This window comes from Aythya marila, assembly GCF_965140915.1.
Source record: "Aythya marila genome assembly, chromosome: 3".
Taxonomy (NCBI): Eukaryota; Metazoa; Chordata; class Aves; order Anseriformes; family Anatidae; genus Aythya; species Aythya marila.
The window spans coordinates 55,605,138-55,631,772 of NC_139044.1; the positions used below are offsets into that span (position 1 = coordinate 55,605,138).

The 26,635-nt window shown below is 39.2% G+C and overlaps 1 protein-coding gene across 4 annotated transcripts; it reads left to right on the top strand.

The window, feature by feature from the left end:
- Positions 1-1,707: 1,707 nt before the first annotated feature.
- On the top strand, positions 1,708-26,563 carry TMEM181 (transmembrane protein 181). Of its 4 annotated transcripts, none has more exons than XM_082756338.1 (17): positions 1,708-1,738; positions 5,842-5,945; positions 8,100-8,155; positions 8,761-8,851; positions 9,452-9,570; positions 10,711-10,827; positions 12,738-12,818; positions 14,037-14,136; positions 14,881-15,011; positions 15,648-15,739; positions 17,185-17,242; positions 17,889-17,991; positions 18,083-18,134; positions 18,696-18,778; positions 19,892-19,981; positions 21,482-21,548; positions 22,800-26,563. In XM_082756338.1, the coding sequence occupies exons 1-17, from the start codon at positions 1,731-1,733 to the stop codon at positions 22,876-22,878; spliced, it is 1,431 nt and encodes a 476-aa protein (XP_082612464.1). In that variant the 5' UTR covers positions 1,708-1,730; the 3' UTR covers positions 22,879-26,563. The 4 variants fall into 4 exon arrangements, with proteins under 4 accessions (XP_082612464.1, XP_082612465.1, XP_082612466.1 ...); XM_082756339.1 differs by lacking the exon at positions 1,708-1,738 and adding an exon at positions 1,992-2,093; XM_082756340.1 differs by lacking the exon at positions 1,708-1,738 and adding an exon at positions 2,186-2,494.
- The last annotated feature ends 72 nt before the right edge of the window (positions 26,564-26,635 follow it).

Consider the following 26,635-nt stretch of genomic DNA (forward strand, 5'->3'; position numbering starts at 1 on the left):
CCTTCCCCAGCGAAGGATGTGGTCTGTCATGCTGAATCCCACTCGGTTTTTCTCAGTAGCAAAGGCCACAGAGAGCCACGCAGGTTGGAAACGCCGCCTGGCAGCTTGGCGGTGTTTAACACAACCACTGTGCCCCGGTCAGAACAGGGGCTCCTTGTACCTGAGCCTGGCGTGTGAAGTCATGGGGGGCAACAAGGCATGATGAGTGTACAGTAATGAATATTGGCACTAGAACGAGGAAAGAAGGGAGAAATAAGCTTTGGATTAACAAACAAGAGGCCCTGGGAAATGCACGTGGTCAGCTTTGTTGCCAGAAGACAGCCAAGCTCTCTGACGTAGATTCCCGTTTAGTCATTTTGATGACTACAAGTGTGTAAGGAAGGCCTTTCTGCGTTGAACAGAGAAGACGTGACTCCACTGAATCAAATGGGCCCGTGGATTTAGTGCTAGATTGCCCTTCTTTCAGTGAGGGTGTCCCGAGAGGTATCAGATGGAGAACCTGTAGGACGAAAGGTGATGAAATTGAGAGATTTTGTGCTCTTGAGGACGAGATAACCTTTCATGGTGTAGGCAGCATGCTACTACTCCTCTGCATCCCCAGGATCTTCGCCTAACTGACCTAATGTGGAGTAAGTTTATTGATGCTGTCTCTGCATGCCTGCTGTTCTCGTGAGTGTTTCCCCTTAGCATTCTGGATGGATGTCTGGAGTAATCAGGTTACTAACGTTGTCTGAAGCAATTAGGTTACTAAGAACAAATAACGTCTTGTATCAGACCAACAAGGTGAAGAGACAGTAAAACCATATGTTTTTTCCTCTCACACACTGTGTCCACAAACATGTGGCTATTAACTCCCCTCCCGCTGGGTGAACAAGCCATTTGGCATCAGCTGGCACTTTCCATTGCCTTTAAGGAAATTGAGATCTCCAGTCTATTAAGTGGTAGGGAACAAGGGGGTGTGGCAAGGCATTAGCTTGCCAGTAATCAATATTTTCCAGAAAAGAAAAGATTAATAAAAAGTTGGCTGCTGTAGTCTCACTTCTGCGTTCTGTAAGGACATCCTTCCTGGGGTGCCAACAGGGATCAGGAAAACTCAAAACTGGAAGGCTTTAGGGCAGAGGGGAATCAGAAGTGGAAAAAGGCAGAGGATGGGGAGAGCGGGGCCAGCCGTGTCTCAGCGCAGCGGTTAATGCCGTCTGTCTGGGTTAACAGTTCCCTTGGGCAGACGTGGCGCTTCCTAAAAGAGAGGTTTACAGATTAATGGCGTGTGATACTAAATAACCTCATTGGTGACCCAAATACAAGGTTGGCGCAGACTGTGTCCGTGCCGCAGGTTACTCTGCGATGCACCAGGAGATGCACGGTGCAGGAGGTAAGCTCACAGAAGGAAGGAAAAGTGACACATTCTGCTCTCAGTCCTGGGGACTGCCACAAACCCTGTCAGCCCTTGATTTCTGACAGCAGCTTCAGGATTTGTTCTAACTCACACCCCTGTAAGTAACAGAGCCCGCTGGCCGCCATTCGCGCAGCGCTCCCTCAGCCCCGTGTCCCCTCGGGCGCTCCGTACCCCCCCCACTCCCCCACTCCCCCCTCCCCTCCCGCAGCGGCGCCCTTCGCCCCGCGGCGGGCGTTGACGTGGCGGCGGTGACGTGTGGGCCCGCCGCGTGGCGGCCGCGTGACGCAGGAGGTGGGGGGGGGGGCGGCGCCCGCACTGCGCATGCGGCACCGGCATGGAGCCGTGAGTGGGGGCGGTGGGGGGGGGGGGGCGTGAGGGGAGTAACGGCCGCGGGGGGCGGTTGGGGTCGGTGCGGGGCTGGAAGCCGCCCGGCAGAGCGGTAAGAGGGCTGAGGGGGCTCCTCCCGGGCTGGCAGCATCTTCTGTGCTCGGCCCGACGAGGCTGCTCGCTGGGCTTCCCCCGTCAGCGCCTCCCCGCTGTTTGGCCCGTTAGGCCCCTCAGAGAGAAGCAGCCGGGGGGAGGTCATCCGCTCGCCTTCACCTGTCCGTGAATTCTGTGTAATCTCTCCCCAAAAGGCAGCTGCTGAACAACAAACGTGCGGGAGGAGTGCTTTATCTGCCTGCTATGTCGGCTGGGGGTAGGTTTAAGGAGATACTTCAACACGATAAGGAACTTCTGTTACTGCAGGCAGGGACAATGAGAAATACAGCACCCTATAGGAACACTAAATATTTTTTTCTGTTGTCATGATAGCTGCAGTTAAGATTTGGCTGAGTTCTTTCATTCGCTCTTAGAAAAATCATTGCATGATTGCCGTGACTTAAAAACAGTGAGGTGTTTTCACCAAGCATCTCTGAAAGTTGTCAGACACAGCTCTCGTATGGCTTGAGCACTGGTGGAAATGTTGGGGTGTGAGCTGCTGGGTTCCACTGTTGCTGCCTTTGTGAGTAAAAGTCATGGTGTTTACCTGTATTGTGGCATAAACCACCACCTGACTGCTTAGTTTAAGATCTGGCTTCAGAGCAAACAACTTCTGAGGTGAGTGAGGTTATTCATATAAACATTTAGAGAATGCACCAGGACGGATTTGGCTGCTGTGTCCATAGACACTTCTGAAGGACCACTATCAACATGGTCCCACAACCAGTTATGTCTGCAAATGCTTTCTGCGTAGTGTGGTTCTGCCGGCCAGCTGCATGCTACGCTGTGGTGGATTCACAGACTGGTTTATGGAATGAGGCTATGCAGTTATCCTACCTGATCACGTAAGGTTTTAGTCCACAGGTGCAGGGTTTCCATCAGATCTGACATAAGTCACTATTTATCAGTGAGTTTTAAGTTACCAGAAACCCCACAGAAGTGTTCTGTCGGTCTGACTTACTGTTCTTGTTCCCCTTTCTATTTTTGTTGGTTTTACTTTCCAACTTTGACTCTCAGTTACTAATATTTCATTTCCTTCTGTCCTTTCTGAACTCTGACTTGCTGGCAGCTATGACCTTTTCAGAAGATGTGTGTGCGTGGGGTTTTTTTATATGTAGTTGGTACTTCCAGCTTGCTCAAACATTGCACTCAGTTGCAAGAAATGAGGAAATAAAATACGAGTAGCTTGCCTTTTGTGTTCCACGTATCTTGTGTTTGGCTCTTGCATCTCCAGAAGTTTGTATTTTCAAACTTTGAGGGCCAGAAATCAGTGGATTTCTTTCAAAGAGCTGAAAGTCTTCTGTTACAGGATCCCACAGACTGGAGGATTTCATTGTTTTGTTTGTTTTTCACCTTTTTCTTCTTATCCTGATTTTCTGCCATTTCAATTCTTCTGGACAGATCTGTGCAGCCTTATTGACCTGTGCAATAGCACGTACACTCAGTTGCTGAAATGAGTCTTTAAGAGTACCCATATGAAAGAAGAGAGAAAAAGGCACACCATGTCCACGCTCTGTGATCTCCTCTCCTTGTAAAGTGTCAGCACGCCTGTTCTTCATGTGTATTCATACCCATCTTGACTGCTAGGTGTTGCACCATTCGGAGATGCTGGAATAAAGAACGAGCCAATGTCTGGAACGTGCTTCTTTGAAAGACTGTGAGCAGTCTGTGCTCTGGTGCAGGAGTAAGCCAAGGTGCTAACTGCTGATAGCTGAGTGAGCTCTGGCAGCTTGCCCCTAAGGGCTGTGGAGATGAAGCTGCTTTTCATGCTCACGTCATACACCTCTCTGCAAAACCTTGGGGAATGGGAAGCTCATGAAAAGAACCAGAAATGTGCCTAGCGAGTCAGAAGTATCCTGCACCAGACTGTAGTTGTTAGGCATGTTCCCAGATGTAAGCTGTTAAGATCTGCATGAGCTTATGTGGCACTTCCCTGTGCATACATGATGAGGCTCCTGTCTGCAGTCGTTCTCAAGCCAGGAGCTTTCCAATTTCAGACCTGGTTTCTGTGTATTGAATAGCCCCAGTGGTTGCTCTTCCGTGAAGGATTTCTTTTCCCCTTTCATTCCCCCCCCACCTTGGTGAGCTAAATTGCAGTTTGGATCTTACATGCAAAACAGATGTCACTTGTTCTGCAGCACCTCATTTGGAAAGGTTGCAGTGATTCTTAAATAACATTTACATTATGATTAATAATCCCAGTCCCTTGTGAGGCGGTTCTGACGGGCAAAGGAGTCCAGGAAGGCTGGACGCTCTTCCAGAAGGAAATCCTAAAGGCAGAGGAGCAGGCTGACTGTATGTGCTGAAAGATGAGCCAGCAGGGAAGAAGGCTGGCCTGGCTGAACAGAGCTCTGGCTAGAGTTCAGGACAAGAAAGAGAGTTTATAACCTTTGGAAGAAGGAGCAGGCCTCTCAGGACTACAAAGATGATGTGAGGCTGTGCAGGGACCAAATTAGAAGGGGCCAAAGCGCATCTGGCTACTGCCATTAAAGCCAATAAAAGATGCTTCTATAAATAGATAAACAAGAAAAGGAGCACTGAGGAGAATCTCAGTCCTTTATTGGATGTGGGGGGAAGCACAGCAAGGAGATGAAAAGGCTGAGGAACTTAATGCCTTCTTTGCCTTGGTCTTTAGCAGCAAGACCACTTGTTCTCTGGGTGCTCAGCCCCTCAGGTGGTAGATAGGGGTGGGAGCAGAATGAAGCCCTCATAATCCAGGAGGGAGCTGGGGGTGTTTAGTCTGGAGAGGAGGAGGCTCAGGGAGACCTTATCATGCTCTACCACTACTTGAAAGGAGGTTGTGGTGAGGTTGGTATCAGTCTGTTCTCCCAAGCAACAAGTGACAGGATGAGAGGAGCTGGCCTCAAGTTGCACCAGGGGAGGTTTGGGTTGGATATTAGGAAAAACTTTTTAATGGAAAAGGTTGTGAAGCATTGGAACAGGCTGCGCAGGGAGGTGGTTGAGTCACCATCCCTGGAGGTGACTCAAGAGGAGGTATAAAAGCTGTGTAGATGTGGTGCTTAGGGGCATGGTTTTGCGGTAGGCTTGGCAGAGCTAGGTTAACAGCTGGACTTGATGATCTTAGAGGTCTTTGCCAGCCTAAATGGTTCTATGGTTACATGCTTTTGCTGGTTAAAAGTGAATTAATTGCTTGCCTTGCGTGTTCCCAGGCATGCAGGCCCAGGGGTACCTGCTCCCAGAAGTTGGGATGGGCTTTTGGAAAGGATGCCGCCAGTTTTAATGCATTTATTTCTTCATTAATCTGGTTGGACAGTACAAACACCACTGTTGGATGGTGAAAATAAATTTTATCCCAAGCTGATCACTGTGCTTAGTCGTAATGCTTTCACTCCTTTCCATGGTGGTGCAGTCGTGTATTGCTCCTACAGCTTTATTAGAAAACAACAACCCTCCAGACCCACTGCTCCCAAATCCTACAACTTTCCTGTATAAACAGGGCAGCTTTCTATGATCTTATTGACTGGTATAGCAGCAGAAAATTAACTATGCCATAGCTCAGTTCTGACACAACTCAAAACTAAATGCTGGATCACAAGATCCTCTGCAGGTAAGCAAGTTAGTGATGTCAATTCTTTTATCTTAAGCTGGCATTGTGGCAAATCTGGTATTCTGGATGTTTAAATGATTAATTTATGAACCAAAAAAAGTGACTTTTTCTCCCTCTGAGTTAGAAAATACTTTCTTACTCAGGTCTTAGGACAATAAAAAATCCTAGTGTTAAAAAAAAAACGTGCAAAATGAGTCTGCTTCAGGGTCCGGATATGGGTGCCCATACATATGTCTGATAATCCCTAGTAGTGTTAAGGTGTTTTCTTTTAGTGTTACATGTTACCACAGAGATTGGTCTGATTTTCTTTGTGGAGGAATGGATAGTGAATGGGATTTTTTTTTTCTTTAGAAATATGACTGATGGCTAATTCTGTGCTTTCTTCTGCTTCCCGTAGGTTGGCACCGATGCGGTTATATACACTATCCAAAAGGCATTTTGTCCTGGTCTTTGTAGTATTCTTCATCTGTTTTGGTTTGACAGTCTTCATAGGAATAGCAGGTAAGGATGTTGCCTTCTTAAAACAAAAAGTTTTTGCATGCTTTATCTACATGTGTTGATATTTATAGGGGTGTGTAAGTGCTAATGAGCTTACTGCCCTTGAGGTATCTGAGGAAATATTATTTTTACGGGGAGAGGGAGGTGTTTTGTATGTCACATTTTTTTCATAGGGGTACTTACTACCTGCACAGATTTGGTATGTGCAACTGCTTTGCAGGGGGAGTCAGTAAAGAGAAACAAAACAAAACCTTTATAACATAATTTTTCAGCTGAGTACTACATTAATTTTCTTCTTTACATTTTAGTCTGTAAAATAATGGTGCTAATACTGGATTTCCTTTGAGGGAAGTTCGTAACTATAAAGTCTTCTAAATTTTGAGGTGTAAGTGCAACAGAAATTAAAAATGTTTACATTTTAGTAATGTAATAGTACAAACTTCATTTGTTGGACACATGAACTCAGGTCCCTAAGTCCAAAGACCTCTGTGGGAGTCATGATAAGATCTAGGAGGCTGAGTGCTTAGTGGCTGGATCTTGTCCTGGATATCAGAGATACTTCTGGAAGTCTGGTCTACAAAGATGCAGGGTACATATGGGAAGTGTCTGAACTCTCCACATTTCATGTCAGAGAACTTTTTGGGGTCTAAAATGTACTTGGAAGAGGAGTCTGCATGCTATCACTGAAGTTTTAGCATGCTAACACTCAGCTGTTAGGATAGCTTCAGCAGAAAAGTTAAACAGCAGACAGGGAGAGGGAAAGGGAGGGACTGGTTGTGTTCTTTAAGCAACCTGACCCCATTTAACAACCATTTAAGGATTTTATCGAGTCCCCCAAACTGGGGAGGACTTGGCTGCTGTAAGCAAGGCTCGGTCATCTGCATGGGGCTGGGGTTCTAGGACTTGCCTGCCATTCCCTTCAGGAGTTGGCCTGGTTGAAGAATTCCTGTCCCTGTGAGCTTGGTTTGCTGGATGGCTTTGTTGACAAAGCATGGACGCAGTTTATTATAATAATTAAATTATTTTTGGAAGAAAGGTGTTTACCTTGGGAGGAGAACCATTGACTTAATGCTTAAACTGCAATGATTTTTAATGGCTTTTGTTGACAATTTCATGCTTGCTGCGAATAGAGGGAGGAGCATGAACAATAGAGTATTCACTCTTCAAAGGGCACAGAGTGAGTAAAACTCACCAAACCCACTATGTAAATGGAAAGGTGATGCATTCAGATTTTCTGTGATGCCTGTGTATGGTGTTCCCCATACTCAACATGTCTGTCTGCAGGGTCGCAGATGTCTTACATCTGAGTAAAGAAGATAGCAACAGTCACTTCAAATTAAGCTCTTTGGATTTTGTAACCCAAATCAGATGCAGATTTGTTTTTTTCCCAACTTCCACTTGCTCTCTTTCCCTTTTCCTAATGTGTCCTTGTCGTCTCTGGGTGAGATGAGTACAGAAGTCATTTTCTGTACCTATGCAGTTTTCATGTTCCCCACCTCAGAGTGATTTCCTGCTTTCAGACAGGACTCTGTTAACTTAGCAAGACTAAAAGCAATAACAATAATATAGTTTAATCTTTTTTGTTGTTGTTGTGTGTATGTTTTTATTTTTTTAGGAAGAGCACAGCATTTTTTAGTCAGCTGCTTTAGAAAGCTTTAGTATATTGCTTGCTAAAGGAGCAGCAGTTATGGCAGCAGAACCTCCTTATTGTTTGGGCTGCTGTTCTTGAAAACCATGATTACAATCTCTGCTCCAGTATCTTTAAAAAAAAAAAAAAACACGCTCATTCTATTGTTTTTGTTAACAGTTACTGAAATAAGATGATTTATCAACTTCGAGCACTTATTGAACTTAAATTATGTGTTTCATAACAAAAATGCTTTCTGAAAAGCTGTCCAGGCAGTTTGTATGTACTTGAGAATTGAAATTTTGAAATTGAGAATGAGCTTCCTTAAAGGAAGTCAGTGGTGGAAAACTTTCAGGCCAAGTTTATTAATGCTATTGAGATGCTGAAGTGATTTACCCTTCAGTTCAAACATCTGCAAAGTGGGATACTATTTTGCTGCTTTATGGGGAGGTAATTAGTACAGTGTTTTGAAATTCTGTATTTATATTGTTACTTTAATATTATTGTCTTTCTTTTTAAATATTTTGCAGGTCCTAATGTAATTGAAACTTCTGTAGCAAGAACTGACTTAAATAACAGCCTAAAGGTAAGAACAGATAAAATAGTGCTGGATTACGCGAATAGCTTGAATTGGTACTGTGCTATAGGTGGATTAAAAAAAAAATAATAATTAAAATAAGAAAAGGCTTTCCTGCACATAGATTTTATCCATTAACCGTATTTCCCTTGCTTTTGACTATGGAATTTCTAGAAAACCTAATGGAAAATAGTTGTGTTTTTTTTTTTTTTTCATACTTAAGCTTTAAATCATTTCAACTCTGTAGCAGATGGGGATGGGGGTTGTCACAAATCTCACTTGATGTAAAGTGCTAGAAATATACTTAGGCTAAGTCTTAGGTTTTTGACTTTCATATCTGAACTGTTTTTATTGCTGATGCTTTTATGTGCTTTAAGTACTCATGCCTTACTTCTTACTTTGCTGGTCAAAATACATATGCTGCTTTAGCTACTTCTCTGGAAGACTTAAATTTGGGGTGCTTATCATACTGTCCACACAGCGTATATTAAATCTATTCCCAAAAATACTGACACTAACATACCTTTTATCATTATTACTGCAGATGCATCTTGTAATAGAATAATGACTGGTGCTAACCTTGTGATGTTTTTTGTTTTGTTTTTTTTTTACAGCTAAAGCCTTTTAATTTAAGTTCACCACCACTGTCTACTTACAACCAGCAACTGTGGCTGACCTGTGTAGTGGAATTGGATCAGCATGATGGTGAGAATCTTACCTAGTTTTAAAGAAACTGTTATAACAACCTAATTTTGTATACTATAATTTCTTTAATTTCATCTGCCACGTATGTGACCCTGTTGCTTTATGGCTGGTAATGTGTTTTTCCTGACACAGTCTCTTCTCCTTCACCCCTTGTCCTCAATAAAGGCATGGACTCAACTAAATTTGAGAACTGGATGCAACAGTTCTATGGGATAGATTGATTGTTATTTCTGTGAAAACAGTAGTATGCAGAGATTGTGTGTCTGTTTCTTCATTTTGGGGAGATTATATATATGTGTATATATATATAATGATATGAATTGCACAGTAAAGCCTCCCTGTAAATGCATGAGAAATAATGCAATCAGGAATTCTTTAATTTGTTAAGATTCAGTACAGGGCATTTATGCCTAAATACATAATGAAAAGATTGGTGTATTTTGTTGTTATTATTAATTAATATAATAGAACCTTACTTCTGCAAGGTATAACCAAGTAATCTTTGGATACCGTATGTATTTTAAACTTTATTTGGAACTCTTTTTGAGTTCCATACTTCCGCATGTAACAATAGTTTAACCTTTTATTCTTTAATTACAGTGTCACTCAAAAGAAATGTTACTATGACAGTGAAAGTGCTCGGAGTGGTGAAGGATGGAAGTACGCCATATGTTAATAATCAAGTTCACAACCGGACAAGGTTACTGAGCTGCGCACAAGTATGTGTCTGCTTGAAGAAAGCTCTGATGCTTCTTGTTTTAAATATTTGTGTGCATACTACATTATGTTGTCAATGAGAAGAAGATATCTTTAAGCACATCTCAGGAAAGACTCCAGAGTAGGGTTTCATTTGTAGTTGCAACCTAGCTAGCAATGCTAAGCAAGATATCTATCTGTCTATCCATCTTTTTTTTTTTTTTTTTTTCTTGTTTGTTTCCTTCTGTGGTTTGTGCCTATTACCTCTAAAAGACCCCTCTTTCTTGTTAGCACAGCTCTTCTGCCAATGAAGCAGTGTGTGCTGCTTGGACACTTCAACAAATTAACAATACTGTAAAAAGGAATATTTGTTTAGAAGATTGAGTATAAGGCTTCAGAGGAGAGACAAATTTATGTCCACTGCCTAGCACAGAGACTGCTTTAATTCAGCTAGCATTTGTGTTTTGTTTTTTTTTTTTAAAAATATCGATTTTCTTTCCACCTGAGAAGGGATGTTGATGGTTTTGAATTTCTAGTGTAATTTTAACTGTAAGTTTTGAGTTTAGAGACACTGGAAACAACTTGTCATATTTGAATCCTTTAGCAAGGGAAGAGATGAAGTTTTTTGGTGATAAGTATAAAGTGCAAATCAAATTTGTGTGCGTGTATGCACAGGCAGAAGTCTACAGAAATTCAAGAACCCAAATTTAGTTGCACGCAGCCAAGAGAGCAGTGTGTTTGGGTTTTCTCTTTCTTCCTGCTAACCTTTATAATAAGTTAGTACAAGATTGCCACATCTCACAGTTCAGTGAGCCAGACCTTGACTGACAGTTATCCAAATCCTCCCTGGTGCTGCAGGCAGTTTCTTTCACCAGCTTTAGTCAAAAGCTTGTTTATCAGTTCAACTTTTGATCCTGCTGACTCACTTTATCAGTTTCTTCTGATAAAGAAAGAAGAAACTGATATCTGTTATCTTTCGAGGAATTTTTATCTGTGGGTCTTGTTTGAATCTGACTTTGACTGATCAAGTTTGGTAAGACACATTATAAACATCATTTATGTTTGCCTATTCAGAAACAAATTCTCCAACCTGTGGTACCAGTAAATATTGTAGAACAAATTGAAGGCTTTTACATATTATTCTTCCTTGTACGTGTTCACAGAAATGCAGTGAAATCATTGTTGCTCACCTTGGCTACCTGAACTACACTCAGTACAACATATTTGTTAGCTTTGAAGATCTAAATAAATTAACATACGCCAAGAATATCACTTTCACAGTAAGTATAAAGTTTGCTACTAGCAAAAGAGATCTCTAATTACTGATGGTGTAAAAGCATGCTTTAACTGTAATAAAAAGTTACCTCATTTCATCGTAATGAAGCTTTTTGTCACTACTAATTTCAGAACTATTTTATCATTTGCTATTAATAATGATCTAATCCAATATTTTTTTTATAAAGAAACATTTTCCTTCCAGAACTCTAGTGCTGTTTTCTGGGACGGATAATTTTAGTATAATTCCTGGGAAATATTTAACAGTAGGCAGGCTAGACTAGAAATTCCAGTTTTCTGCAGTTCCTTACGGAGATGTTGCCTCTCTACAGAATGGTATCTTTTTCAGTCTTTTCCAGTAGGTGTATCTGAATCAACAAGATTTTTCCAGACTTTTTCTAGGGCCAGAAAGATTTAACAGACTCAAATGAAGAAATTTTTTCATCTCTGCTTAAGAGGAAGAGAAAAATGTTTGTTTAGTTAAAATAAGCAGACAATCCCTAGTGGAACGTCTAGCTCAGTTCATAGTGGTAAAAGTTGCTTGTTGAAACAGTTAAAATCACCAGTGTGTGTTGGGTGACTCCAAAAAGTTCAGAAACATGCATTAGGAGAAAATTAAACTGAGCTTACTGTACAGGTTGTTGTCTTGTATTCTACCTGTATATAATGTTGTGTGGGTCAGAGTAGGCAGGCGGCAAGCAAAAGCTACTGTAAAGCACCCATGTTTTTTATATACTAAATGAGCTTCCTGAATATTGATACTTGAAATGCTCCAATTTGTAAAGTGCATCATTAAAAATAAGCTGAGGGTTCAAAGCAATCTCACAAGCTCTTTGCTTTGCTCCAGATTTAAGCAGGATGAAATGTTGGAGCATTTATAGTTATTTATAGTTGCATGGTTTATCATCTTGCTTTGCAGGTTTCCTTTAATGTAGACTTGTACACAAAACCAAAAACCTAATTCAAAAGCTCTGCTTTCCCACAGCAAGAAAAATTTCCAATTTATTTCATTAGTACAGTGGTTTACGTTGATCTCAGTTGAAATAATTGATTTCCTTTTGTATATCAGCATTCTCCACATCAAATTTTCATTTTGCATTTGCAATTTAAAAAGACAAGACAGAGGCTGACAGATTAAATCAATTGAAAGGTAAAGCTTCTTGTCCGATGGGCAGAGCATGTGCATTACAGAAGTGGTTTCAAAAGAGAAGCATACCAGGTATAACATAATCTGTCAACAGAACAGAGCTTATGCAAACTGGCATGTTATAATTAATATCTCTGCCTCAGAATAATTAGAGGACTAAAGGAGCTTTTGCTGTTTAACCTGTGAAAAAGTTCTTCATTTCTGGTTAGCTCATTTAATCTTCCCTTACTTAAATCTTCCGTTTCACTGAAAATAGTGAGCTTTAAGAACACAGACTCATTACAGGAAGTACAACTGCACCTTATCATCTTCATAATCAGTTTATGCATTTGACCTTGGTAATGAAGAAAAACACAGTGAGTTTATTCAATTATTGAAGTCCAAACTTTGAATATGAAACAGAAGGCAATAAAGAACATCCTTTTCCATCTGAGAAGTGCATTAAGATATGACAGCACAATGAGCATGTTACAAAGTGGCTGGGTAAAAGAGAAGCAAAGATGCTAGGGTGCTTTGGTTATCTTGGTTATCTTTTCATTGGTTAGTTCCCCCCCCCCCTTTTTTTTTTTCCATCTTATTCAGAGAAAGCTTTAACTTGGAAGAAAATTGGTATGAATTTATCTTTCCATAGTGATTTGGTGGAATTTGGTTATACCTTCAAATTTTGAAAAGCCAAAAGACTTTTCAGTAACTGCAAAGTGTGTTATTTATTGATGTTGTGTGAACCCTCTTAAAATGTTAAACTTTTTTTCTTCTCTTTTCTTGTAGTGGAAGACCTACAATCCAACTTTTTCACAAGTAGAAATCTGGTTCCGATTTGTTTTTGTAGTTCTTACTTTTATGGTCACGGTAAGATTTTCTTCCAGTTATTTTGGAGAATATTATGTAGGCAGCTGGTAAATGCTGCACTGTAGTGCTGTGTTTAGTAACTTAGCCCCAGGCAGTATAGTTGAGATACTGCTGAAGGGGTGTTAAAAATGTTTCTAAAATACTTACTTAGTTGCTGCTTCTATGATTTTGTAAGTGGCATTGAAGGGGCATGAAGAAAATAGAATAAATGAGGAAAGTTTTTTTTTTTTTTTTTTTTTTTTTAAACACTAATTTTAAATTTGAGACAGAATTTTGTTCAAATAAGTGAAATTCTGATTAGATGCTAGAAAAAAAGTATTTTTTGGCAGTGCAGGTGGACTCAGACATTAGAATAGGATGCCCAGAGTGTGTGTTGGCTCACTGTCTTTGAAAATGGGCAAAACTCAGTTGAATATGACCTTATCATAGAATCGTTAGGGTTGGAAAAGACTTCCTAGATCATCTGAAGGGCCTTCCTACCTCCAGCATATTGACACTTCCCCCCCAACTTGGTGTCATCTGTGAACTTACTGAGGATGCACTCAATTCCCTGATCCAAGTCATCAATAAAGATATTAAAGAGGATGGGCCCCAACACCAACCCCTGGGGAACACCGCCTGTGACCAGTCACCAGCTCCATTTAACTCCATAAACCTTCATCTAACTTCAGTTGTCACTGCCTTGAGTGGGAGGGTGGACCAGAGACCTGCAGAGGTCCCTTACAAACCTAAATTACACTGCACTTTAGATTGTTCATCTTCTCCTAGTTTTGCCTCTGGAATAGACGTGTTTTGGGGAAAACAAACAACATAGGCAACTAAAATGCAGAATTTTCATACCAGGGTAGTATAGCACTTAATATTTACATAGCATTTCATTCACATACGTGATGTCACTCACTGAGCAACTGTGAATGTTAGCGTAGTATCTGGATTTTTTTAATGAGTGAGTTTAATTAAGTGGAAGTTGTTCATAGTGTGTGACCAGTAACTAGTGGCTGGTTTCCTTTTCAGTTTGCCATAGAGTAATTTGCATTGGGGTAAGCCAGCAAAGTTGATGCAGAAGTAGAAGCTAGGAGCTGTGCCTCTTCTTTTACTGTTAACAGTGTCAGACCTTGTGAAGTAGTATTTGCAATGTGCTGTATCTATTTACTGTGATAAAACCATTAAGGCTGCTTTTCTCCTGTGTAAGATTGTGGGGTTTTGTTTGTTTTATAGTGTCTGTTTGCACATTCTCTACGAAAATTCTCCATGAGAGACTGGGGTATTGAACAGAAATGGATGTCCATCCTCCTTCCTCTCCTCCTCCTTTACAACGGTAGGTGTGTCCTGGAATTTTTATAAAAGCTCTTAAAAATAAATAAATAAATAAATAATAAAAAGAAAGACAGACAAGGCTGTTTTTGGCCTTGATCTTGCAAGGAGCTGTTTATAGGGCTTCAGAAAGCTCATTTATAGAAAGCAACCCTTTCTAAGTGTATCAAATTTAAGGGCATAATCAATAGGTAGATTTCATTATTTTCATTCCCATGAGTGTCAACTCTGTTTAAAACTGATGGGAATAGAAGGCTGCAACCGTAATGAACCTTTCATATGTAAGTGCAGTTTTTGTATTTGCCTGATAAGCCTCACTTCTTTATTCTTAAGATATGCATGCTTTATTTAAAAGTGGAAGTTGCTTTTGGTCTTGTAAAGTACATCAAATTCTAGGACTTCTATCAGTACTGAAGAATATTTGCCTTTCAGTCATTCTGTGGTAATTTTTAGTTTATCACCAAGAACAGTGGTTTAGCAGAAGGTCTTATAAAACATGAAATCTTCTAGAAATGTTGGCAACTATTTTAGACTAGTTTTACAGTATAGAATATTGCTGCTGGAGGCACCATTTCCTTTGCAAATTACTTTAAAATACAGCAGACTTCAACTTCATTTACTGGTGTAATTTGTAAAATCTGTGGTTTTTGTATCTTCTCTTTCCTACGAAGATGAGTTCTACTTTTCATAATAAAAAGTGTGTGCTTTTTCACTTCTGTTTAACCTTTTTTTTCTTACTTTATTACAGATCCGTTTTTCCCCCTTTCTTTTCTGGTGAACAGTTGGTTTCCTGGAATGCTGGATGATCTATTCCAGTCGCTGTTTCTGTGCGCATTGTTGTTGTTCTGGCTTTGTGTCTACCATGGTATAAGAGTACAGGTAGGGATGCAACGGTATCTAGTAATTACTGGGAAGACAGTACTGGTTTGTTCAGTTCTCTCAAAAAGTGACCAATGTAAAACCAACTTTAAGGAAAAAAAGTGACATTCCAATGGTAAAGTACCATGTGACAAACAGAATTAAAATGATTTGAGGTGAAATAGCTTGTTGTGAGACAATTGCACCTAAATGAGATAGTTGGGACAGTCCACTCCAAACTATTGCAAGCCAGCCTTTGGAGTTGTTATACCATTATGCTTTGCTCTTGTTTGAAGGTTACTGTTATTGTTGATGGTGGTTGGTTTTGTTGTTACTGTTTTTAAAAACGACTTTAAGATACTACATAAGAGAAATACGAACTCTGGAGCATATTCCTTTAGTTTCAATATCAGTAAAATATGTGGGACCTTATGAATAAGATGTCCCAAATCTCTTGTATTTTGCCTTTAACACGAGTGATTATACAGCCTTTTGTATTCTGCACTTAACTGTGCAGGTTAAAAGTACTGAACATGGATTTCTTAATCTAGTTATAATCTTGAATGAAACAAAGAAAATGGTTATTTATTCTGTCAAGAATGAATCAAATCTCAAATGTGAGTTCACACTTTGACTACACTATTGTTTTATTAACAGGGAGAAAGGAAGTGCTTAACTTTCTATCTGCCCAAATTCTTTATCGTTGGACTCTTGTGGCTTGCCTCTGTTACATTAGGAATATGGCAAACGTAAGTAATTTAGAATTTGGTGCAAAAGTAATGAACTGAAATTATACAGGAATGAGAAGATTGTTTATAATTAATGATATCTGTTTCTTAATACTTTGTGGTAGAGGAGTAGAGTACAAATTCTTATTTTCTATTTTGCAAAATGTGACTGATTAGAAAATAGAAGTCTTCATGGACAATCTAGAAGTACATAGTTTTATAAATTACAGTGAAAGCTAGAGATCGCTACTTTGCCAGTAGGTTATGGTTCCCTAAAACACACCCTCACAGTTAGCTTTTAGTATTTGAAGCAGCAGTTTCTCTGCAGTTAATTGTTGCAGTTTGATAAAACTTTCTTAACAATTCAACCTGCACAATTGCAGTTGACAGAGCATAGCCAGATCCTCCTAAAAACTAACTTCTTTTGCCACGTTCAGTGTTTCTCTTCTCTTTCTCTGCTTCACTCACAAAATACTGTCAATATTCCCCATACAGAAAAATTTCTCAGGTTTGGAACCATTTTCTCTGAAGTGTTTGCCTATTATTTTATTTCTCAATATATATAAAGCCTTTACCATGCCATTGTGCGTTGTGTACAATGAAAGCAGTGCAATTGCAGGGAATGCTGGTACTAATGTCCTGTCAGCAGAATTTGTATGAATTAAAGGCTTAAACAGCAATTATTATTTAGGTATGGTTCTTATCACCAAGGGTAAAATTGAAACACTAAATCCTGAAGGCTTATGGAAATTTACAAGATAATACATTTTCTAAAAAATAGGTAGAAAAATAAATCATCTACTTTGAAAATACTCTTAAGATAATCAAGTCCAAACATCAGCCTGACCTACTGAGTCCCATCAGTAAACCACATTCCACATCCGCACATTTCTTAAATATCTCCAGGGAGGAGGACTCCACCACTTCCCTGGGCAGCCCATTCCAGTGCTTTAGAACCTTCTCTGTGAAGAAGTTCTTCCTAATGTCCAATCTAAACCTCTCCTGGTGCAAGCAGAGGCCATTGCCTCACATCATATCACTTCTCAACTGAGAAAAGAGACTGCTGCCCTCCTCACTGCAGCCTCCTTTCAGGTAGTTGTAGAGAGTGATGAGGTCTCCTCTCAGCCTCCTCTTCTCCAGACTAAACAACTCCAATGCCATCACTTGCTCCTTGTAGTCCCTTCACCAGCTTAGTTGCTCTTTGCATATGAGTGGGGAGACTAGACATGCTGATTACTGAAATCTTCCATATCCTTTGCAAATTGAGTTTTAGAAAGGAGGAGAATGTCATGTACTGTATGCTGTCATTAGAATCGATGGCATTGCACCAATTTAAACAGCCAAGGTCTTTAGTTATAAGCTTTTTATAGTAACTTTAAACCCTTTCTTTGTTAGTGTATTTTTTTTAAACCTTGTTTTTTGTAATGATGTAACAACCATTTTTTTTCATTTTGAATCTTTTATAGTGTCAATGAAGTACGTGATCCTACATACCAATACAGGGTTGACACAGGTAACTTCCAGGTAAGTCAGAAATGTTACCTTGCTTTTAAATTGTTTAATTTAAACCACAGTTTAGAAAATAGGACATGCTGGCCAGGTGGTCTAACTTTGACTAGCGTACTTTACATCTTTGTTCAGATCATGCACAAGCCATAGTGAGCTCCATCCCATATGAGAAAAGTAATTGTCTTGCAATAACCTTGGGCATCTGGAAACTCAATACCAGAAGTTTAGTCATGGACTTACAACTGTTGGGACTGAAAGACAATTTTTTTAAGCCTCTTATTAAGTCAGCTTTGTATATCTTGACTCCTGCCAAAATCCTCTGTCCTAGTAAGTTTCAGGAATTCCTTGTTGAAGGGCAAGATATAATTTACATGGTTTCTTGTATCATTCTCGGGAAATCTGTTTTTAGATAATCCTTGAGATTCAGCACTCATGTGAATTCAGTGAACAAAATTACTTCTTCTGTTAAACATCCTTTCTTTATGTTCCTCAAGAACCTACGTTCACATATAGCCATCCTTTCATGAGCATACTTTCCCTGAATAAATGCACCGTTCCATGTTGTGCTTTGGAAAACTATTTCTATTTGTAGGACGTAAAGGAAGAAAGGAAGAATAGAGCAAACCTTGTTAAATAATAAAAACTAATGTTCTTTTTATAGGGAATGAAGATCTTCTTCCTTGTGGTGGCAACCACATACATTCTTTACCTTTTGTTCCTGATAGTGAGGGCATGTTCAGAACTTCGTAACATGCCTTATGTTGGTAAGTATTTTGGGGGGTTCTTCACTAAGCAGGCTGTTGTCTTCTACACAAAGGTCTAAATTCTCTAATAAATTTTCTCAATCTTTTTCAGATCTCAGGTTAAAATTCTTGACTGCATTAACCTTCATAGTGCTTGTCATTAGGTAAGGCATTTCAGAGTACATTTCTCAATACTCTAATTTTCAAAGCCCTGAAAAGAACGTTATAAATATATTTTTTGATAATAAAAATCTTCAGTGAAACTGAGACATGTCATTTTGATATGACAGCTGTGTTTAGCACTTCTTACTTTTTGAACCCTTTCTTAAGGTTCTTAAAGTTAGCTTTATATTATTTCCGCTACCACCATAAGGAGTACAAAGGAGTAATGGTTTTAAACTAAAAAAAGGTAGATTTAGATCAGATAGTCAGAAGCAGTTCTTTCCCATGAGGGTGGTGAGGCACTGACACAGGCTGCCCAGAGAAGCTGTGGATGCCCCATCCCTGGAGGTGCTCAAGGCCAGGTTGGATGGGGCCCTGGGCAACGTGGTCTGGTGGGAGGTGTCCCTGCCCATGGCAGGAGGATTGGAACTACATGATGTTTAAGGTCCCTTCCAACCCAAACCGTTCTATGACTCTCTGATACACTGTTCAATCAAGCTACCATTTCAATTTTGAAGTTTAAAGGCATAGTATATATGCTCTCACTATTTTTCCCCCCACAGCATTGTTATACTCTATCTGCGCTTTGGAGCACAAGTGCTACAGGACAACTTTGTTGCTGAGCTATCAACTCATTATCAGAATTATATCCTTTTGTTGTGATGCTGCTCAACGAGGAGCATTAATCTGGTTTTATTTAGAAGGTACTTAAAGATGATGTACCTAAGGACTGAGTCCTTTGCCTTCGAGGTGTGCTTTTGATACTCAATCAATTTTGATTGAGGTTTCTTGTCATCATTTTCTAATGGCTATTTGTAAAGATTATGAGCTGAGTTTCAGTTTAATTTGTTTCCATCAAATAAACCACAACTGTGTTTGATACTCTTCAGAAGGAATGAAGGCCCATATATGCATGTATTCAAGTAATTTTAACAATTTATTGTGGAAAAAAAATGACTATTTTCTGCTTGAATTCAACCCATCAGTTGGTATGGGGTGTACCAAAATACCTGAGAAATTAACAGTTTAGAAGTCACCAAAAATGTGTTTGTGTACTGGTGCAATCTACATGTGGAAGAGGTCATATCAGAGAATTTAACTGGCTTGAGAGAGACTATTTCTGATGTCTGTTGGCAGTAGAATTACAAAGGATATTTCTGAATCTGAACCATAAGATCCTAGTCCATTGTACTTTCTGAAAGTGTCTGTGTGACTGCAACTGATCCTGTTACTGATAAGCTTTAGATATGCATTGGGTGCTAGTAGAGATCAGTGAGCAAAGCCTCTAGTATATTCCCAAAGTGAAGGCAGAGCCCACCTTGAGTTCTGTCTGTACATAGTCCTTCTTCTTTGTCAACTGATACGCCCACAAGAACTCCATTTTCAAAATAATAATAAAAAAGCACCTCACACCCAATTACTGAACTCCCTGAACTCAGCTTTATTTTAGTAGTGAAAACTGAACTATTCAATTATACCATGCATTCCACTGAAGAGTAGGCCTTATCTCTGCTAATTTTACTTGTGTTAAAACAAAAGATTTATCTTCAGTTAGAGCTATACCTAGAAAGAGCTTGGGTACGCTAATTGTCATTAAATTAAAAACAAATAAAATGCAGTTGTGTTTAGTCAGTCATACTCTCAAATGTTAGTACGATAAACATCCTTTCCATTGAAGCAATTTACATATGTTTTGTATCTTGTTTCCAAAGTTAATGTGTATGGAGTTACATTGAGCAGAATCCTTGACACTTAGTACCAGCAGAATTCTTATCATTTTATGGTTTATTGAACTTCTATCTCTACACATTAGCCTTCGTGTATTCCCCCTCAAAGAATGCACTATATGGTGAGTGTAAGCAACTGTTTGTTAAACTGACATGACAAGATCTAGCGTATTAGTTTGTACTGTGTGATATCCTTATCTTTTTCTTGCCTCATTACTGTTTCAGTTTGCTTTGGATTGACATAAGCAGAGGCTGCACTGCTCCTGGGCAATTTAGTATTGGGAATATGAAGGAATACTAAAATCTATACAACTAATAAGCTAGATTGAATTCTCTTGCTCTTCTCTGATGAAGTTTATAGTCAGTATGTTTGCATATAATGCTCAAACTCGTAATTTACTCGTGGACAGCTCTGAAAGAGCAAGAATACTTCACTCATACTTCGTTGTAACAATAAAGTTAATATACTGATATGCTGACGAACTTGACTGAAATATGAAAAACAGGGTGATGGAAAAGTAGGACTTAAGCTGATCTATAATGTGGGGGCAACTAGGAGGAATGTGCTGTGGAGAGAGGGTTGCACAGCCCCTGTTTAAAGGGAAGTAAATGATTAAACCTGTAGTGCTTTTTTTTTCCCCTCCCTTAAGTAGAAGATGTAATCTGATTCGCATGATGATTATGAAGCATTATTCCTCTCTAACAGATAAAGATTCTGTAAAATAAATATTCATACAGAGTGCATTCTCTGCTTTAAGTAAGCACTGAGTTTAAAATATACTGGGAAATATGATGAGAGATTGTGGAGCTGGTGCTTTCTCCTTTCTCTAAACTTTTTAGACTTGAGATGAACTGAACTGTTACGTAAAGATGCTCTTTATTCTGTTAAAGACAAGACAAACGGTTGGGTGAGGATAAAGGGTTGCAAGAAGCATCAGCCTACAGAAGTTATGAAGTAAAAACCTTCCAGGAAAAAGATGTTCTTGACAAGTTGATGGATTGAATTTTACTTGCATGTAATTACAAACAGCAGCTAAGGAGGAACACATTATACAATAAACTGTGGTCTTGAAACAGGGCAGAGGGATTTGTCATAAATAGCTAATGGAAAGTATGTGCTTCCTTTTATCTCACAATAAGTCTTTCCTTCATCTGTTGCAAGGATGAAAAATAACTGGCTAGTCATTGACTTACGTACAGGGGATTACAACTTTGGTCTACTGTCTTTATCACTTAGAATGAACAAGTTCATGAAGACTATGATTTTTAAATAAGTATGAACTTTTGAATAATCGGAACAATGAAGTATGACTTAATTATATGCAAGCTGAACTAATACGACATGAAACTGCAGAACAGAGGAAATCTGCTTATGCAACACAGAGAATTATCTATCTAAAAATACAAAGCGAGAGTTACTTCATTTCCTTAAATCTTAAGAACATCACGATGTTGTGGGCTGAATGGTAAAGAATTTACAGGAAAGAATTGTGATAGCTTTGTTGCATTGTAGTCATGACTGCCTTTGAAGCTGTTGAGTCTGTTGCTTTAGTGTTAGATGAGAAGTGCAGCCATGTTTCTACGTTTAATGCATTAAATTAACTCTTATTTGTATTTTCCAGAATCACAGTTGAAAGACAATCCTGCTTTTTCTATGCTGAATGATTCGGATGATGATGTGATTTATGGGTAAGATTATAGAATACCTGTAGAGAGGATTTTTTTTTCCATGTTATTTTTGTAATGTTCTTTTCCATATTTGTTAAATAATTGAAGGCTTCATAGGTTGTTAGTGAAAATAAGCTGCCTAAAGAACAGAAACAGCCTTATTCTGAAACAGAAATGCAATGAGGATGTGTGTTATTTTGGTTTTTATTTTTTGGTTTCTCAAAGGGATTGCCATGGCACTGATACAAACAGCTAAGTATTAGGATGCTGGTAGGTCATGGGGTGAAGGCAGCAAGAGATGTGAAAGGGAAGGAATTCCTTTCAAGTTGGGAAAGATTACAGGAGTCAGGTAGAGTTAGCAAAGGGTCAGCTCATACAGAAATGCTGCAGAGAAGGATAAAAGCTCGTTCTTCTTAACTGTCCATCACTCTCTGAAATAAAAATAACCCAGTCTAGCAAAACTTCCGGGACTTGTGTGAGTTTATGTAATATAAAAAATAGAGTATCCCTTAAAAACCCATCCAGGTCATGCCTGCCTTTGCTAGATGCTGAACAAATTCATTATCTGCCCTTGATGTTTTCACCTTTTACCAAGAACACTGAAGTGGCTCAACAGTGAAGATGGGTTAATACTGCAGAAAGCTGGAGAGAGACTCTGTCAGGGAGTGTAGTGATAGGACAAGGAGTAAAATGAGAAAAGGCTAGATTTAGAGTAGATATAAGAAATAAATTAATTACTCAGAGGGTGGTGAGGCCCTGGCACAGGCTGCCCAGAGAAGCTGTGGATGCCCCATCCCTGTAAGAGTTTCAGGCCAGGCTGGATGGGGCTTTGGGCAGCCTGGCCTGGTGGGAGGTGTCCCTGCCCAGGGCAGGGGGTTGGAGCTAGGTGGACCTTAAGGTCCCTTCCAACACAGAGCATTTTGTGATTCCAACTTGAACAAGCTTGTGCTAGAGTAACTAGCATTGTCTGAGATGGCTTGCCTTTGCTTAGTTAGATGGTGGTAGTACCAGCCCGTTTCTGCACTCTGGTCCTTGTCAGTAGTGGCTTGTAGCTGCTGGGATACATTTTGTTATATACCAGTCTCTGGAGAGAAGTCATATATTTTTCATATACCCAACAAGGAAGCAAAACAAATACAAACTTTTTACTCAAGTAACAGTTTGATGCTTCAGTGCATTTTCGAACTTCCTTGTTTAGCTTAGATTTAACAAAACTTCAGAACATGGTGATCAGTTAAAAAAAAAAAAATGAATAAAAAATCTGTTTCACAGGAGTGACTATGAAGAAATGCCACTTCAGAATGGCCAAGCTATTAGAGCCAAATATAAAGAGGAATCGGACAGTGATTGATTTTGATGTCAAGAGACTTGTTCAGCTGGAATTAAAGCAATTATGAAGTTTTCCTAGAAGGACCACTTCCTTGGCTTTCCTACAGTCTGCTGTTATCCAAATCCTGGGAAGGACATCTTGTTTCTGTTTACAAAGTTAAAACTGGGAAAAAAAAACGCTTGAGAAGGTTGTGGTGGAAACTTAGGAAACCAAAATTTATACACATCTTATAAAATGTCTGACGGCAGGCAGGATGTCTGTGGACTGAAGTCTTTGAGTCTAATTCAATTTCAAGGTGTCATTGATTGTATACTGATTTTAAAATTGCTTCTTTGCTGCTTGGTGTTTTTCTTCCCCCCTTGGGATTATGTGGAACAAAATGTCTTTAATCTCTTGCATTTTGCTAGCTCCTTTGTATATTGTCCTCTGCTGTATGAAGTGCCTCTTTTCCCTTTCAATTTTGTACCTTAGTCATTGCCATTTGAACTGGAGGCAGGGAATGATGTGCTTTAGGTTTCTCTTTCTCCCCCCCTGTGCAGGAAAACACAAGCTTTCCATTCCTTCTAACAGGCGGTATAGACTTAAAACCATTCTTTTAACTCATTTAACTGGATTTACTAGGTATGTTCTACGTGTGAGATACATGCAAGTAGTCAAGTTCTGGTGAGCCAAAATCGTCTGTGGTCCAAAATTATTTGTATAACATAGGTTTCATAACATGCTTTGTCACCGCAGCAAGGCTGTTTTGTTAGTTCTGTTTTGTTTTTAAACAGTCCTCTCAAATGCAAATATTTGGGCAGCAACAAATCTCAGAAGGAAGCCAGTACTTTTTTTTTTTTTTTTTGTGATTGTGTGCTGGAGGAGATTGTTACACTTACAAGAATATGGTACAGAGTTTCATAGCGAAGTACTATTTCATATTTCCAAACATTTCATTTTTAGAGGCTTTTTCTACATCAGAATTGTTCATGCAATTGTATCAATAGGCAGTTATCTGCTTGGCTGCTCATGTACTGAACTTCTGTAACAGCTGAGCATGCTCTGTGCATAAACTTCTCTCTCACAGCACAGCTGCCGCCCCTACTGCCTGAAATTTTTACGAGTACATTTTATGATGATCTGTATTCCAGTCTGTGCTGGAACAATTACATGGGAATTCATGATTCCTAGTACAATGCTGCTGCTTCTCAGTTTCAAAGCTGTTTTTATCCTCCCACACTACTGTTCGGCTCTGTATTTAAGCGGATGCTATTTGTTTCTAACTACTTTTATGTTCTCAAGTACTTGACCTGTCTGAAAGTATTTTTTTTTTTTTTTCCTTTTTCAATGGATTCACAACTACAACTTACTCTTGTAGAATCTCTCTGCCCTGCTGCTGTAGAAGACAGTAAGAAGTACTGTTAATATGTTAGGCACAAAATGATGCTGGCTTACACTAGTAATCATGCTTATGATTGAACTAGTTTAAGCTGAATGGTGCAATGAAGTCCTGCTAGACTTGCTGAATTATACTGGGGGGGAAAGTGGATTTGTTCTGCTTCTGTGCAACGGTTTTAGGCCATTGCAACTGCAGTAACCTCCTTGTAGCTGTTCGGGAGCATTAAAGGGAGACCTCACAGGGAGCAATTTGCTTACAGAAGACCAAAGGAACTGCTTTATGTGGTTGCATCCTTGCTGTCATAAGAATAGTTCAGATTAAGTCAGTGATCTGTTAAAGACAAGTACGGTAAGATTGTGTATGCGTGTGTGTAAGCAGTGCAGACCTCTGAATTCTTTGAGGATATTTGGAATTTCAAACTTACTGTAACAGAGATAATTTATTTGTTAGAAGCCAAAGCACCATTATACAATAATGCTAAAACAAAGAGAATGCTGGGGTGGGGGTAAATGTCTTAATTAATTGGCATCAGTTTAGAGCATACAGGAAAACCATTACAGAGGTATGCAAGTCTGTGGGGGTTTTGTCAGTGAACTGTACTCAGCTGTATTTTCAGCATTTATTTTCAGATTTTTTTTTAACAAGTATAGGGGTTGACCTCTTATTCTACAGGAGATACCGTTCTCATTTTATTATTCCCTAGATGATTTTTCTTGGTGCATATGGGTGTTTGAATTTGCAGAGTCAGACTCTGAAGCCAGCTAGACACTGTGTATCCCAAGCCCCTTTGACTTCCATTGAAGCGAGTACAGGAATTAGGTCTTCAAAAATTCAGATTTACGTGATCCTTATGTATTCAAATCCCTCATATTGTTTAATTCTCTTCTGTGCTGTTTTGAATTGATAAAATACTTGATTTGACAAGTGTGCAAAGTATACTGCTTCTTACGACAGTTGGAGTTGGTTGTTACACTTGACCCTGAAATAGTGTCATGCTTTGTGAACTCATTAACGAAAAACATGTCTGATCTAACTGTGAAATAATGATTTCCAAAGCTGTTTTCAGCCCATTTTACTTGCCATTTTGTCTACCCTCACTTTTCTACATGACTGCATTCAAAATGAAAACAGGAGAGCTGAGATAGGGAAATGTGCACTGCAAGTAAGTATCTCACCAAAAATAATTTCCTTGCTAATTTTTTTTTAGAGATTATATTTGAGCAATGTTTGCCATACAAAATAGTTTTGTATTTTAGATGTGCTAGAGTGCAATGGTAAGGTTGGTTGAAGAACTGTCATGTCAAATTCAATGCATAGTGAAAAAGCAAAAGCAGTGAAGCAGGTAGTTCGGCTAGCAAGAAATGTTGATTTCACCCCCCTTATCAGTGAACAATTGGAAAGCAGAGGCAGTATTTGAGGAATATTACAGAATGGATTGCCAACAGCTTCGGAGCAGGTGGCATAAATTCACTGCTGAGTAGTATGTTGTAACCTAAGGGTAAAACAGAGGAGATCTGGGTAAGAAACTAATTTGGCTTTCCTTTAGCTACAGTTAAATGAATTCAGGATCTCCAGCCCTCCTGGAGCTGTGTAAAATGAGAAAAGTATACAAACAGGCCTCACAGCATATAGAGGTACTGCCCTACAGGAGATGCTTTCTATTAAATAACTGCAAGACTTCCATGTACATTGTGCTCAAGACAGACTCTTAAGAAAGCGATTATAATTGAGTATGAACCCATTAATGGCAGCAGTTTTATGTACATGTAGTATGTGCTTTAAAAATGCAGTTGCAATTCCTAGGGCTGGTGAAGAATAGGAAGCATAGGGCTCCATGCAGTAAGGAAGAGCTAGTCCATCAGACCTGTGGAATTAATATGGGGGAGAAATGGAAAGGTGTTTCCAGCTAGAAAAGGTTTTGATCGGTTATCTCTGAGCCAAAACACAACCTTGAATCCATAACCACCTAGTTTTTGCCCATTTTTTTTTGCTTATGCCAGTAATAACCTTTGTGTTACTGTAAAAATTTTAGAGGTTTGTAAATATGTAAAATTAAGATAAAATATGGAATATTTGTGTACCAAAATGGTATAAAATGTGTAAGATAAATGCTCTGTTTAATGAGAAGCTGTAAATTAAATGCTGCTTTGAAAAAGTGTGCATGGGGACGTGTTAAATATTCTGTCTAGAAATTGTGTTAATGATAGCAAATTGTCCATTATGTTGGAAAACGTCATCCTAGTATGGAATATGAAGCAAAACAAGTATTTCAAGCAAAAGTTGAGTACTGGGTTTCTTGAAGACTTCATGTGCATAAGCATTGTTAAATACTCAGAATAAAGTTTTATATCTTTATATCGTATCTTGGTTTTATTTCCCTTCTTGTGAATGACTACCACT

Excerpts from the sequence above, each read along its gene's own strand:
- TMEM181 (XM_082756338.1), top strand. Across the intron at positions 14,137-14,880 it reads TCTCCTCCTCCTTTACAACG|ATCCGTTTTTCCCCCTTTCT; the intron begins GTAGGTGTGTCC and ends ACTTTATTACAG. Across the intron at positions 18,779-19,891 it reads ATCAACTCATTATCAGAATT|CAGCAGAATTCTTATCATTT; the intron begins ATATCCTTTTGT and ends GACACTTAGTAC.